General features: G+C 42.0%; 1 protein-coding gene across 2 annotated transcripts in view; it reads right to left on the bottom strand.

Moving 5' to 3' along the window:
• Positions 1–2184: 2184 nt before the first annotated feature.
• PROSER1 (proline and serine rich 1) overlaps positions 2185–12524 on the bottom strand; it is a 24203-nt gene continuing 13863 nt past the window's right edge. For both annotated transcript variants that reach the window (XM_083612039.1, XM_083612040.1), the window contains 5 exons: positions 10939–11034; positions 10433–10477; positions 5691–7401; positions 4719–4866; positions 2185–3871 (listed from right to left, as the gene is read on the bottom strand). In XM_083612039.1, coding sequence (XP_083468165.1) covers positions 3740–3871; positions 4719–4866; positions 5691–7401; positions 10433–10477; positions 10939–11034 — 2132 coding nt within the window. In that variant the 3' untranslated portion in view covers positions 2185–3739. The remainder of the gene's footprint in view (positions 3872–4718; positions 4867–5690; positions 7402–10432; positions 10478–10938; positions 11035–12524) is intronic.

The following is a 12524-nucleotide window of genomic DNA, read 5'->3' as shown; positions in this document are numbered from 1 at the left end:
CAACATTAAAACAAAATATCCCTAGGTTTAAGTATTTAAATGCAAAGGAAAACAAGAGTTAAATGGCAATGAAGTTTCTGGTTCTGGTCTTCCTGCACTCCAAGGAGCTTGGCTTAAATACAGTTCAGAAGGAAGCCAGGTTAGATGACATACAGCCTGGCTCCCATAGCCTTACTCCAGAGTAGGCTGGTAGCAAGAGAAGAGACATGTTGGGGAGCAATGATGGCCAGTCTATTCCCCAGCCTCCTGGAAGTACTAACTTGCTGGTGCAGGTCTTATGGCCTGTCCTGAGCTCCCCTCCAAAATAAAAAACAAAATAAACTACGGAGCTTTCCCTTTATTCAAGCATAGGATGCACTTGATAGAAACAAGGGCATACAATTTATGCTTAAAATTCTCTACAGAAACCTTGCATTCAAGGCAACAGATGTCAAGCAGAAGACAGCAGTGATAGCTTGCAGTCAGTATTTTTCATGTCAGCATGTGGGATTTAAATGCTGTGGAACATTGACCATGGATCTGAGATTTTATTCGTTTAATTGGGAGATAAATACTGCTAATAAAACTAGCAAGATAAGCCCACAATAAAAAACCCAATACAAGATTATTATTATTATTATTATTATTATTATTATTATTATTATTATTATTATTATTATATGTATTACCCACCCTTCCCACTAAGGACCCAGGTGAGGTTATAACGATTCCACAGACTTTGAATTAATGGAAGAAACCCTCATTTTCTTGGAGAGGCAAAGAAAGGAACTGGGGGTAGAGTTACAGAGGATGGCTATGTGGCTTCTAACCTGTTCATTTGTCCATATGGATGCCTACATGGTGCCTAGGGAACAACTTGCACCTTAATATCAGCAAGACAAAGGAGATGGTTTGGACTTTCGGAGGAAGAGAGAACTAGCCCTGCTGTACATCGGGGAGGGCTGTGTGGAGAGAGTCTCTTCCTTTAAATTCCTAGGAGTTTATCTCAGTGAAGACCTTACTTGGAAAATAAATACAACCCAAGTGGTTATGAAAGTCCAACAGAGACTCTATCTCCTCAGAGTATTGCAGAAGAACAATGTCAATCAACATTTGATGATCTCCTTCTACTGGTCAACAATAGAAAGTGTCCTTTCATATTGCATCATGGTATGGTACGCTGGTTTGACATCATATGATAGGAAGCGCCTACAGAGGGTGGTGAATACAGCACAAGATATTATGGACTGTCCCGTGAATCCGCTGGATGAAATAACAGAACGTTGCCTCAGGAGAGTAAGGAAATTTCTCAGGGATGATTCACACCCTGGCCAGCACTTTCTTGATCTCCTGCCCTCAGGCAGAAGCATGATTAGTAGCACCAAAAAGGTAAAGAGCAGCTTCTATCCGTGGGCTGTTAGGCGGCTGAATGAAAAATAACAACAGGGCAACTGACTTTTGGGTTTGGTGGCTGTGCGTCAGTAAACGAGGGGAATTAAGACTAAGAGAGCTGAGTGGGGGGTGCGCGTGTAATCTCACTGTATACAAGTTGTACAAGTGACAATAAAGTATTTCAAAATATTGCCCATATGTTGTCTTGGGAGGCTAAGGAACCAGGGAAATTGTGAATTTGAAATTCACGATTCCTCAGTATTCTAGAAATGCATTACCCACCTAGAGTTGTTTTGTAGTCCTCAATTCTAACTGTCTCTGCTGTTTAAAAACCGCATTATTTCTCTCTACAGTGTAGTCCAATGTACTCTTCTAGTAACCATGATCTTAAGAATGAACCTTCTTACATCTCTTAAAATGGAGGTCATGAGTGTAAGGTTAGTTTCACACCACCCAGAAAATGGCTTGTTACATATGCTACAATTAAAAGAAAAGCTTGGGAGATTTGTATCTCTCTCCTTCAAAATGTGTAATATTTTGTATCCTGAAATATTTCAGCTGTTGGAGATTGTTAAAATCTCAGCTGTGGCTGCTCCACACAGCCCATAAAATTTCACTTCATTTAATCCAGTCTGGGCACTTACCTCTACAATGTAATCAGAAGCTCACCTCTTCAAGCTCTTCTCTTTTTAATACTCTCCAATGAATTTCTGTGTTTTACAGGGGCCCTGCTGCCTCAAAAACTATATACAGTACACACCATTTGCCTTAAGTTAAATCACCTCACATGGATGTGTTTATGTAAGACATAAGTTTTGTAAAGATTTCTTTTTATTCAGGTCTACTTTAGAAACTTGTGTACCATTGCTACACATTTTATTTTTAAAAAAGTTTATAAAAATACAGATATATATACACATACACATTAGTGTTCTTCATGCCTGTTCATTTGTGGAAAGGCTCTACCTTCCAGTAGAATCCCATCTTTAGAAAAAGGGGATGTTAAGCTATGCACCGCAAGATATTCTTACCTAGAGTTCACATTAAAAACACAAAATCAAGTATCATCTCTACTGTAATTCTAGAACATGATCAATACTTTCATAAAAAGATATAATATTGTGGCTTTTTCTACTCATCGCTATAGATGCTAAACAGTATAGGGCACTTCTTTAATATAGCAAGAGCCTATTTTGTGTTGCATAATTCCTAGCTAGAGATGGAAACTCTTTAAACTTTTTGTCTCATATTGGTATCTGTAACCTGGAGTGTAATTGGGGGAAGCAAAACCCAGTTTCATTTATTTGTACAATTCTTATTTTGTGTATATGTTTCATAGATTTACATTTTCAGAATTTAACCACAGAATTCATTCTTATCCACAGTACAGCATTATAAGCTAGTTCTCTTCTTATTCCCCACCCCACCCCCACCCCCCGGCCAAAAAAGGGAAAGGAAAAAGGAAACCTGGTTCACAAATCAGCAGGTCTTCGACATTTTAGGCAACATTTGATACATAATTGATGCATTGGAGCCATTACCATGAATGGGACACAAAATACAAGTTAATTACAGAATGCAAACCATGATCTCTTCCATGACCTAAAAGAATTGTACTCTCAAATCTGGTCTTGCATAAAGTTTTTTTAAAAAAACCCAATCTATCTATATATAGCAGTGTTCCTGGCATCCTAGAAAAATGAAGAAATACTGATAGATGGTAGGATGCATGCAGGTGTAAAGAATAAGCTCAAGTTGATAAATATTACTACTTCCAGTGACAATTATCTGAGCGGATCTGGATGGGAAAGGCAGTAAAAATAATACAAAAGGCAGAGGGATCAGAGGATGACAATGAATGTGTGTTTTGCAGACACACAAGATCTAATACTTGAAGAGAGTATTGTCTGAGCATGTGCGAAGAGGGAGCCTGATCTACATTTCCTTCTTATCAAATACACATACAACATGCATTGCAGAGAATAAATCCTGAGGAGAACGTGTGACACGGATACCACAGCAAATTATTAGTTTAAAAGAAGGATCGATAATATCTGCATTTTTAAAAGATCCTAGGAGGGTCCAAAGGCTCTCAACCTCATCTACTTAAAAGGGAGTAGAAAATTGTCAGTGCTTTGTATTACTGATAAAGGGTTCTTAAAAAACAGTCCAGTTTTTTGTAGCCTGGAAATAACAGCTACTTTGAATCCTCTTCTCTTCCTCTTGAGTGCTACACGCTGAAGTCCATGTTTCCCTTCCTCCCTGCCTGCCCAACAAAAGCCTTCAATGGAAGCATCGTCAGGGACTTTGCCAAGCCATCACTGCTTTCTTCAAGGAGCGGTTTCTCTGCAGGTGAAACAGATGCTCTTTATTGCCATCCACTCTGGGGAAGACTTGCCTGTAAGGAAAAGGGGGCTCCAGGTGTTCCTGGTGCAGGGGGATATGTAGTAAAACCATCTGGTTGGGATGCATAGTTCTCCAGAGCAGACGCAGTGTGTGCCTTAAACAAAACAAAACAAAACAAAACAAAACAGTATGTTTAAAAGAAGACCACAAGCAGGGCCCTTGCTCCTTTTAGTTTGTTTATATTTGCATACTTGGTTCTTAACCTATTTAGTTTATGCAAAATTTAGAATTTCTAAATAAGGATGATTACGGAAGATTGTTTTAAACTAATTTATTGGCAAACAAAACCATCTACATGTTTGAATAAATTTATTTTACATTTTCAGACTCTCACAACCCTGAAAACATAGATTTCATCGCCACTTATCTAGAATTTTAATTGAGTTGGATTGGTAGTTTTGCTATTAGCTGTCCTGCGCATGGGGTAAAGCAGGATATAAACACAATGAAAGTCAATGAATGTTTCATGTGATGGATAAAACACACTGAGGCATAAATGACTGCAAGCATTACAGAGCTTGCAATAATCAGAGTTGTCACAAAATCGGTGTGTGTGTGTGTAATGCCACTTTCATTTTAATAGCATGCTTTAGCCTCATGGTTATGGAAGAAACCTGATAGAAGTGGCTAGTTAACTACAAAAGGCTTAAAAGACATCTGGGTGAAATATTTGAGTCTAGGGACTAAGATTTTTGCAATAGTCCTTCTGACTCCACTCTACTAATATAAAATGAGCCCAGATTTTCCTTCCCTAGTTTCTATAATCTAGTACCAAGTTCTGGTCTAATCAGAATAAAGCATGCATATACATTTGCAGACATCTCCTTAACTGATTATCATTGTAGGCATTGGAACCTTTAGCATGGAGTTCTTGCAGTTTCCTTGTCCTTTGTTACCAATGCATAAAGTGCCTACGTCTTCCTTTTATGTTCTGTATTTACCTGCAGTAATGCAGACTGTGCAGCTGCACTGTGCTGAAGTTCCTGCAGGGAAGACTGTGTAGCACTCTGGGCAAGTCCAGGGATGCCAGGAAGAGAGAGGAGTCCAGGGAAAACTGTATTTCCAGGGGCCTGAAGCCCAGAAGTCAGGCTAAAAGAATCAGAGGTGGAACATGTTCAACTTCAGACACTGAGGCAACAGTTTAATATACAAAATTCCAAAGTGTTTTATAGTGATTAGATTCTATGCTATGATCATAAGGTCATATACAACTAAATAGTTGCATTAGTGCAAGGATTGGCACTAGCACAACAGGATGTTCCCTCCTCTTTCCCTGCACATCCCATGCTTTCCCCAAATCTGCTCTGGGGGGTTGGGCAAACCCTCAGAACCAATTTAGGGGGAGAAGAGGTAGGGAAGAACATCTGATTGTGCAAGGAGAAAGCCTTGCTCGAACTGAATGTTCACCTTAGCACTATGTGGAATATAACTCTTACAATTTAAATACCGTATGCACAAATTTGTGCACCCAAGCACTGAACAGACCAGTTATCATTTTGCCAAGAGGGATTTTGCATGTGGAAATTGTTTTGCCAATGTCTGATATTTGGAATTTGATTACCTCAGGCAACAGATATGTGTAAAATACAGCCCAGTGCCATATTTGTTGGTTCTTACTTTAGGACTTCTCTCAAAGAACCTAGTACAAATTTAAGAGCCATATATCCTCTAGCAGGAAGACATTCAGTACTTATCAAGTTAGTAGGGTAGGTTTAAAGGAAATTACAAACTTATAGACGGGTCTCTGCCTGAGTTCAAAAATTTAGCCTGCAACACAGAGAGCTAAGAAACAGAGTATTCAAAACAAGTTATCAATACTTCATTATCTTTATGTTTAGAACTTCACAACCACCATTAAAGATAACCAACAATTTGCCAAAGAGACCCCCTGACCTCTTGGAGCAACAACGTACCCGGCCTGTGCAACCAGTGCAGAGTTGAAGTTTGAGCTAAAGGCCGAGGCAAACCCTGGCAGCACTGGAGCCGGAGATGGGGCTGTGGCAGCTGCCGGCAGTGGTGCAACTGCTGCTACTGTAGAAGATGCCTGGAGCCCAGGGAAAGAAGGGAGAGCAGGAGTGACAGAGGGAGTGTTAGAGACAGGGAAAGGAGGGAAGGATGAGCTGCATGAGCCTAGAGGTACTTGAGGAACAGAAAACAGCGAAGGGACGGCGCTGCACAAGTTAAGGGGGAATGGGGGAGCTGGAGCAGCCGCTGAAGCAATGAGGGTCGGGAGGGCACTGGTCGCAGAGCTCACATGGGGAGCAGGAATGCCTGATGTGGTCGTAGGTGGAATGGGCAAGAGAGACCCCGTTGGGGTAAGTGCTGGGTTGCCGGCAAAAGCAAAACTGCTGGCCAGTGAAGTGAATGGAGGAAGTGCGTTATATACTGGGGCTATAGGAGCAGATGAGCCATGCGGGGCGATGGAAGGAGAGCTGTTGAGAGAAGAGCCCAAGGAGGAGAGGCTAGAGAGTGCTGGATTCAGGGAACTGCCTGGCAAGGAACTAGTGGAGGTATATACATGGCCAAGTGCTGACAAGCCTGAAGTGCTATGAGAAGGTCCGGAAGAATGGGGAGGGCCTTTGAAGCCTGAAATGGTAGGGCTGGTGGGCTCAGTTTTGACCAGCGCAGGAATCGCTGTGGCAGCTGGTGCGGATGAGGCCTGCTGTTCGGGATTAGCAGGACTTGGGCAATGGGCGTGAGCAGCTGAGGAGACACAACTGATGGGCATAATGGAGGACGGCCCTGCAGTTAAAGGGGACTGCGTTGGGGGCGTTGCGCTATTGTTAACCCCAGGCTGAGATGGAAGCCCTGGGAAAATGGACAGCCCTGAAGTGGAAGGGTGCTGGAGGGCAGAGGTAGCAGTTGGAGTGTAACATTTGTTACCGGACGAAGAGGGGGCTTCAGAATTCTGGCTAGCAAGGCCAGACAGAGAGGCAAGCTCAGCCGTCACAGCCGAAGGCAGCCCAGCCGAATTCATTATTGAGCTATCGTTTACGGACAGGAATCCCTTCAAGACCGACAGGAGTGGGTTGGGCAAGTTAAGTGGGCACGACAGGCTAGTGGCAGGAGAACCAGCAATGGCGGATGGAAGGGGACTAGCGATCCCTTGAGGAGTGGGTGTCAAGGACAAAGGAAGGCCAGCAAAAGCAGATGACAATGAATTAGGGTTATTAGCTGAGGCAGTGACAGATGCGGCGGAAAAGGGCAGGCTGGCAAATGGTGTAGAAGCAGATGCAAAAGCTTCGCTCGGGACAGGAGTGGCACATGGTGTGGAGAGCCCTTGCGGAGCTGCTGTGGCAGGCAGCACGGAAGCCAGCCCAGAAAAAGTTGAAGGGAGGGGAGCAGAGGTAGCACAATGAGCAGATGTGGCAGGAACACCAGGCAGCGAATGGGATTTGATGACAGTAGGGGTGGGAGTCGATGGCTGTGATGGGTGGACCGAAGAGATAACCTGCCCAGAGAAGGCAGGGAGGACAGGGGTGGACATGCTTATCCCTGGGATGGTTGGCGATGCAAGTGCCGACGAGTGGCTTATTGCCTTAACAGATGATGGGGTTGGGGCTGGAGTAGCAGCAGGGTTAGAACCATGAGGTGTAAAGAGATGATTCGTTTGTGTAGCAAAAGCTGGAAAGAAACAAAACCGGTAAGAATTCTTGGAAACTAGCAGAAATGTTTGTATTCAACATGAATGCATTGTAACACAGTTTACACAACAGCAAAATAAAAGATGCTACCACCATAATTTGCAAGAAGTAAAATGGTATGCAAAATGAGACACAAAACACTAGCTCATTTATCATTCTTTGCATTGTTAAAGAATAACTGTAGGACAAGCAGATATAAATACCAGTTTGACTTTCATATTCCATGATCACTGTCAGTTTAACTATACGGTTGTTTTAAAAATTAATGCCCACCATTCATTTTTATCAAATATGATGTCCATTTTTCTCCTATGCATATAATAAATATTGGATAGGTTACCAGATGTGTTGCCAGACAACTAAAAAGCAGGACTAGTACTGAGAAATAAGCCCTGCCCTTTTGTACTAGCTTCATCAGAAGAGCAAAATTATTCACAGCACATTTTATTCTTGGTATCAGAAATAGCTGGATTTCAGCCTCTCTTAGTTTTAAAATTATGTTTAGCCATTTTTTTTCTAAAAAATATTTTCAGAAATATAGGCAGAGTCTGCAAGGAGTTCTTATGTTTAGGAAATCATCATGCCATAATATATATTGGCCCATCTTTCTCCTGCTATCCCAAGTACTGTCACCCAGCAATATATTGTCAGTGGTCCCTCATTTGTCTGTGTCTTCTGTCGCTGTACCTTCCAGTGTCTAGCTAGCCTTACATATCAGGACTAAAAGGAGGAATGCAAATGAGTACATTCATATACAACTTATTGATTTCCTTTGGGCCAGGGCTGGTGAACCTTTGGCCCTCCAGTTGTTGTGCATCAGCCCCAGACAGCATGGCCAATGGTTAGGGATGATACGAGTTGTAGTCTAGTAGCATCTGGAGGGTCAAAGGTTCCCAAGACCTGCTGTAGGCATACAATATGCATTCTCTCTTACTTCAAAATCCTAGTTTTTCAGGACAAGGCTGGGGCAGACATAATACCACTCCTTATTAACTATTGTTAAGAAATTAGGAGGCACCCTTAGGGCATAGCTGTCAACTTTTTCCCTTTTCTTGTGAGGAATCCTATTCGGGATAAGGGAATTTCCCTTTAAAAAAGGGAAACTTTGACAGCTATGCCTTAGGGACACTTGTGCTTCATTGAATCTCCTCCTCTCCCTGGAAATAGGTGTCCTCTCCACTTTCTGGGGTTAAGCAGAATTTGTCAGGATAGCAATTTTTGAGGATGAATGGCAGCAAATTTAATCTGAACACACATTTTCAAGCAAGTTTTGTGTTTCAATAAGAACAAAATGTGTGCTGTGAAGTGCTCTGGGATCATTTAGATGACGGGCAGATTATAAATATTTTAAATAGATGCGCAAACCTAATTTCAGTTACTAAATTCTACATAATACTATTGAAAGTAGAATCGCTTGCAGAAGGCACTCAAAAGTCCTAAGTGGTCATGCTACACTCACAACACTTGAGAAATTTGGGAGTTTTAACAGGAAAGGAAAAACAGTATTACATGAAAAAGCATAGTGGGGGTGAAGATAGGGAGCTGGCCATTAGTTCTGGGTAAAAGTGCTGCAGTAGTTGATAAGCAACTAGGTGATGAAACATACCTTTGACTAGTTCTGCTAAACAGGGAGAAAAAGCAAGCAACTTCTCTTTCTTTATAGCAATCTTACTAAGCAATTGCAGCCATTGCTGTCACCAATGCTTTCCAATTTTCCTGCAAGGCTATGTCAAAAACGTTTTACGTTAGTTGAAGTTTGCTTTGGTAGCATCAAAACTGCTGACATTCACTCTCTACTCTAGGCATGTAGACTCAATGTGCTCACTCATTTGAGGGGCGGGGGCTGTAAAAATGGAGACTTCAGTAGATTTGGCCTTATTTCAATTGTGTACCTTGTTACTTCTCTGCCAAAGATGACAATAGCAGTCACTCGCTTCTTTGGCAGTAAGTGAAATGCTATAGTACAGGCTGCTGTTCAGGGAGCAGGGAGCAGGTTCCGCCCTCACTAACCTGATGTTCCAGAGGGTTTTTTTTTGCACTACATTGTATGTTGAACGGTTACCACTGACTTCTGAGATAGCATGCAAAGCAGCACTGTGCCCCAAGCTCATGAAAGACACGAGCTTCTACCACAGTAAAGGGCTTTGGGAATAACAAATGAAAGAGGAAGTAGCTTATATTACTGTCAGGAAGGTACATGTTTTATGCAAACTTTTCCCTACCCAATGTTTATTTCCTGTTAAACCAAAAGTGATTAAGTTGAAATGAGAAAAGGAGGGGAAGAAACTTGAAGTTCCTACCTAAATTAAATACAAGAAATTCAACTGGGTACTAGTAGCAGCATTTTTTTTGTCCCCTTGTGATAAACAAATACTTTTCTTATGGGTTGAACTGCAAAAACCACCTCCTCCTCCCCCGCCCTCAAATATTGCAAAATGTTAACACAATACTGCTTTAGGGTCCAGGTTTATTGTCTGTTCCATTATGTATTTAGAATTCACTATTATCAATGAAGCTAAGTTCACTCACAGGGACCACCAAATTATACATAGAAACATAGGATCTGAAGTGCTTCCGTTGTAATTATTCAACAGTGCTCAAAACCAGATGATAGTAGATTTTAATTAAATATTATTGAATCAAAATTGAGCAAGTATAGACAATAGCAGTGAATTTTTTCACATGCCAAAGTTTTATGTATCTAACAATTCGGGCTAAAGAAGGTACTTAGCTTTTGTGTACCTCAGCATGACGTATACTTATGAATTTAGTGCTGGTTTAGATACAGAATCAGAAAAAGAAATTCTAAGCAACTGGTTAAAAAAACCCAACACTCAGGAACACAGTAAATAGCTTACCTTAACATTTGCTGCTATTCAAATACAAATGGATTTATTTATTTTTTAAAAAAAGCAGCATTCAGCAGAATTAATAATGTTTATCACCCTCACAAACACATGCTTTTTAAAGTTTCTACAGCTACAGCTTGTCTCTGCAAGTGGACAGCTTACCTTGGCTTTGGGAAGATTTTGTCTGATTGGAAAGCTCTTCATTTTCTACATAAAGAACATAATTAATGAGGTGAAAACAGAATTCTTTTGAGACTACCAAGCTGTTAAAAAAACAACTCCCTTTCATTGTTTTCATTTTAACAATCATCACGTTTTGAGAGATGGGAAGCCTTCCCCTCCACCCCAGGCCACTCCTCTCACTCCTGCCTACCTGTGACAAGCAGACTACAAATCCCATCAGCCCCAGCCAGCGTAACCAATGGTCATGGATGATGGGAGCTGTAGTCCAACAAGTGGCTACCCCTGCTCAAGCCCATTCTGAAGGCAAACCTCTTCACACTTCCCACCCTGCAGAAACTATTACTGGGAGGGAGGGAGCCTGACAGTGACTTGCTAGTTGTCAAGAGCAGGCTGCGGCCCAAGACATCGGCACAGACTCTCCCATCGATTCGTGGCACTGGTGTGTAACCAAGGCACACGGGGCTTTCGTAGGGTTCTTGCTTTACCTGTTCCTACATGACTAGAAGCATATGGTGGCGGAGCTGGCAAGCCTGGAGCTATGACATTGGCCAGTGGAACAAGGCCAGCATTGTTGTAAGCACCTAAGTAAAAGAAAACAGAAGGCAAACAAAGATGGTGTAATGAAGATTCACAGGTCAACTCCAAACAGCATATCGGTTACTCAATACTTTACGGGCTGCCTTCTTCCATAAGTTCATTCCTACCCTTGCTCCAGATATCACTGCCAATGAGATATGGTGGACAGCCACCTGGAGCAGGCAAAAGGACACACTCCAGGAAGCATCCTCTCAAGAGAGGTTCATCAGATCCCAACACTTTGTTGTTGTAAATGCCTGGCAGAGACACGGCTGTTCTGTAAGGCTTGTTCATTGCTTTCTTAACCCTGTTATGTTATTTTAGTAATGTTTACCTCCATGGCTGATATATCTGATAATATTTTAAGTTGATATTCTATTTTTTTACTTCAGGTATGATGTGCTCTTACGTAAACCTTGAATTCACTTTGTGAAAGAAGGCAGTTGTTTTAAATAAATAAATAAATATAGCAAGTTGTTTGAACGGTTGAAACTGCATGCGGAATATCACCTTACACTGAATTCTCAAGCAGTCACAGAATCCTGAGCTTTCAAAGCTAAACTAGTTAATTTAAAAGGTTACATCAATTCCCCACCCCCTGCAAAAAAATCCTGAGCTTTCAGTATTCCTTTAATAAGTATTTAATCAAGTATTCAGCTAAAATTCCCCACATTGAAGATTAGAAACTATGAAAAGGCAGGTATAAGGTGTCAAACACGAGCAGCAAAGTGGATTTCTGCTGTCCCACCCATGTGTCCAAACCCCTCAAGCAACTGCACCCCAATATTTCGGAAATCTCATTTTTCTTTCACTACTCCTGATTTTTCAAAAAACAATATAATTATTATTATTATTATTATTATTATTATTATTATTATTATTATTTATACCCCGCCCATCTGGCTGGGCCTCCCCAGCCACTCTGGGCGGCTTCCATAGAAACCAAAAATACAGTAAAATATCACACGTTAAAAACTTCCCTGAACAGGGCTCCCTTAAGATGTCTTCTGAATGTCAGGTAGTTGTTTATCTCTTTGACATCTGCTGGAAGGGCGTTCCACAGGGCAGGCGCCACTACCGAGAAGGCCCTCTGCCTGGTTCCCTGTAGCTTTGCTTCTCGCAATGAGGGAACCGCCAGAAGGCCCTCGGCGCTGGACCTCAGCGTCCGGGCAGAACGATGGGGGTGGAGACGCTCCTTCAGGTATACTGGACCGAGGCCGTTTAGGGCTTTAAAGGTCAGCACCAACACTTTGAATTGTGCTCAGAAACGTACTGGGAGCCAATGTAGGTCTTTCAAGACCGGTGTTATATGGTCTCGGCGGCCGCCCCCAGTCACCAGTCTAGCTGCCGCATTCTGGATTAGTTGTAGTTTCCGAGTCACCTTCAAAGGTAGCCCCACGTAGAGCGCACTGCAGTAGTCCAAGCGGGAGATAACCAGAGCATGCAGCACTCTGGCGAGACAGTCCGCAGGCCGATAGGGTCTCAGCCTACGTAC

Source organism: Podarcis filfolensis, assembly GCF_964270895.1.
Source record: "Podarcis filfolensis genome assembly, chromosome: 1".
NCBI lineage: Eukaryota > Metazoa > Chordata > Lepidosauria > Squamata > Lacertidae > Podarcis > Podarcis filfolensis.
The sequence above is the reverse complement of the archived record's forward strand: the minus strand, read 5'-3'. Positions and strand labels throughout refer to the sequence as shown.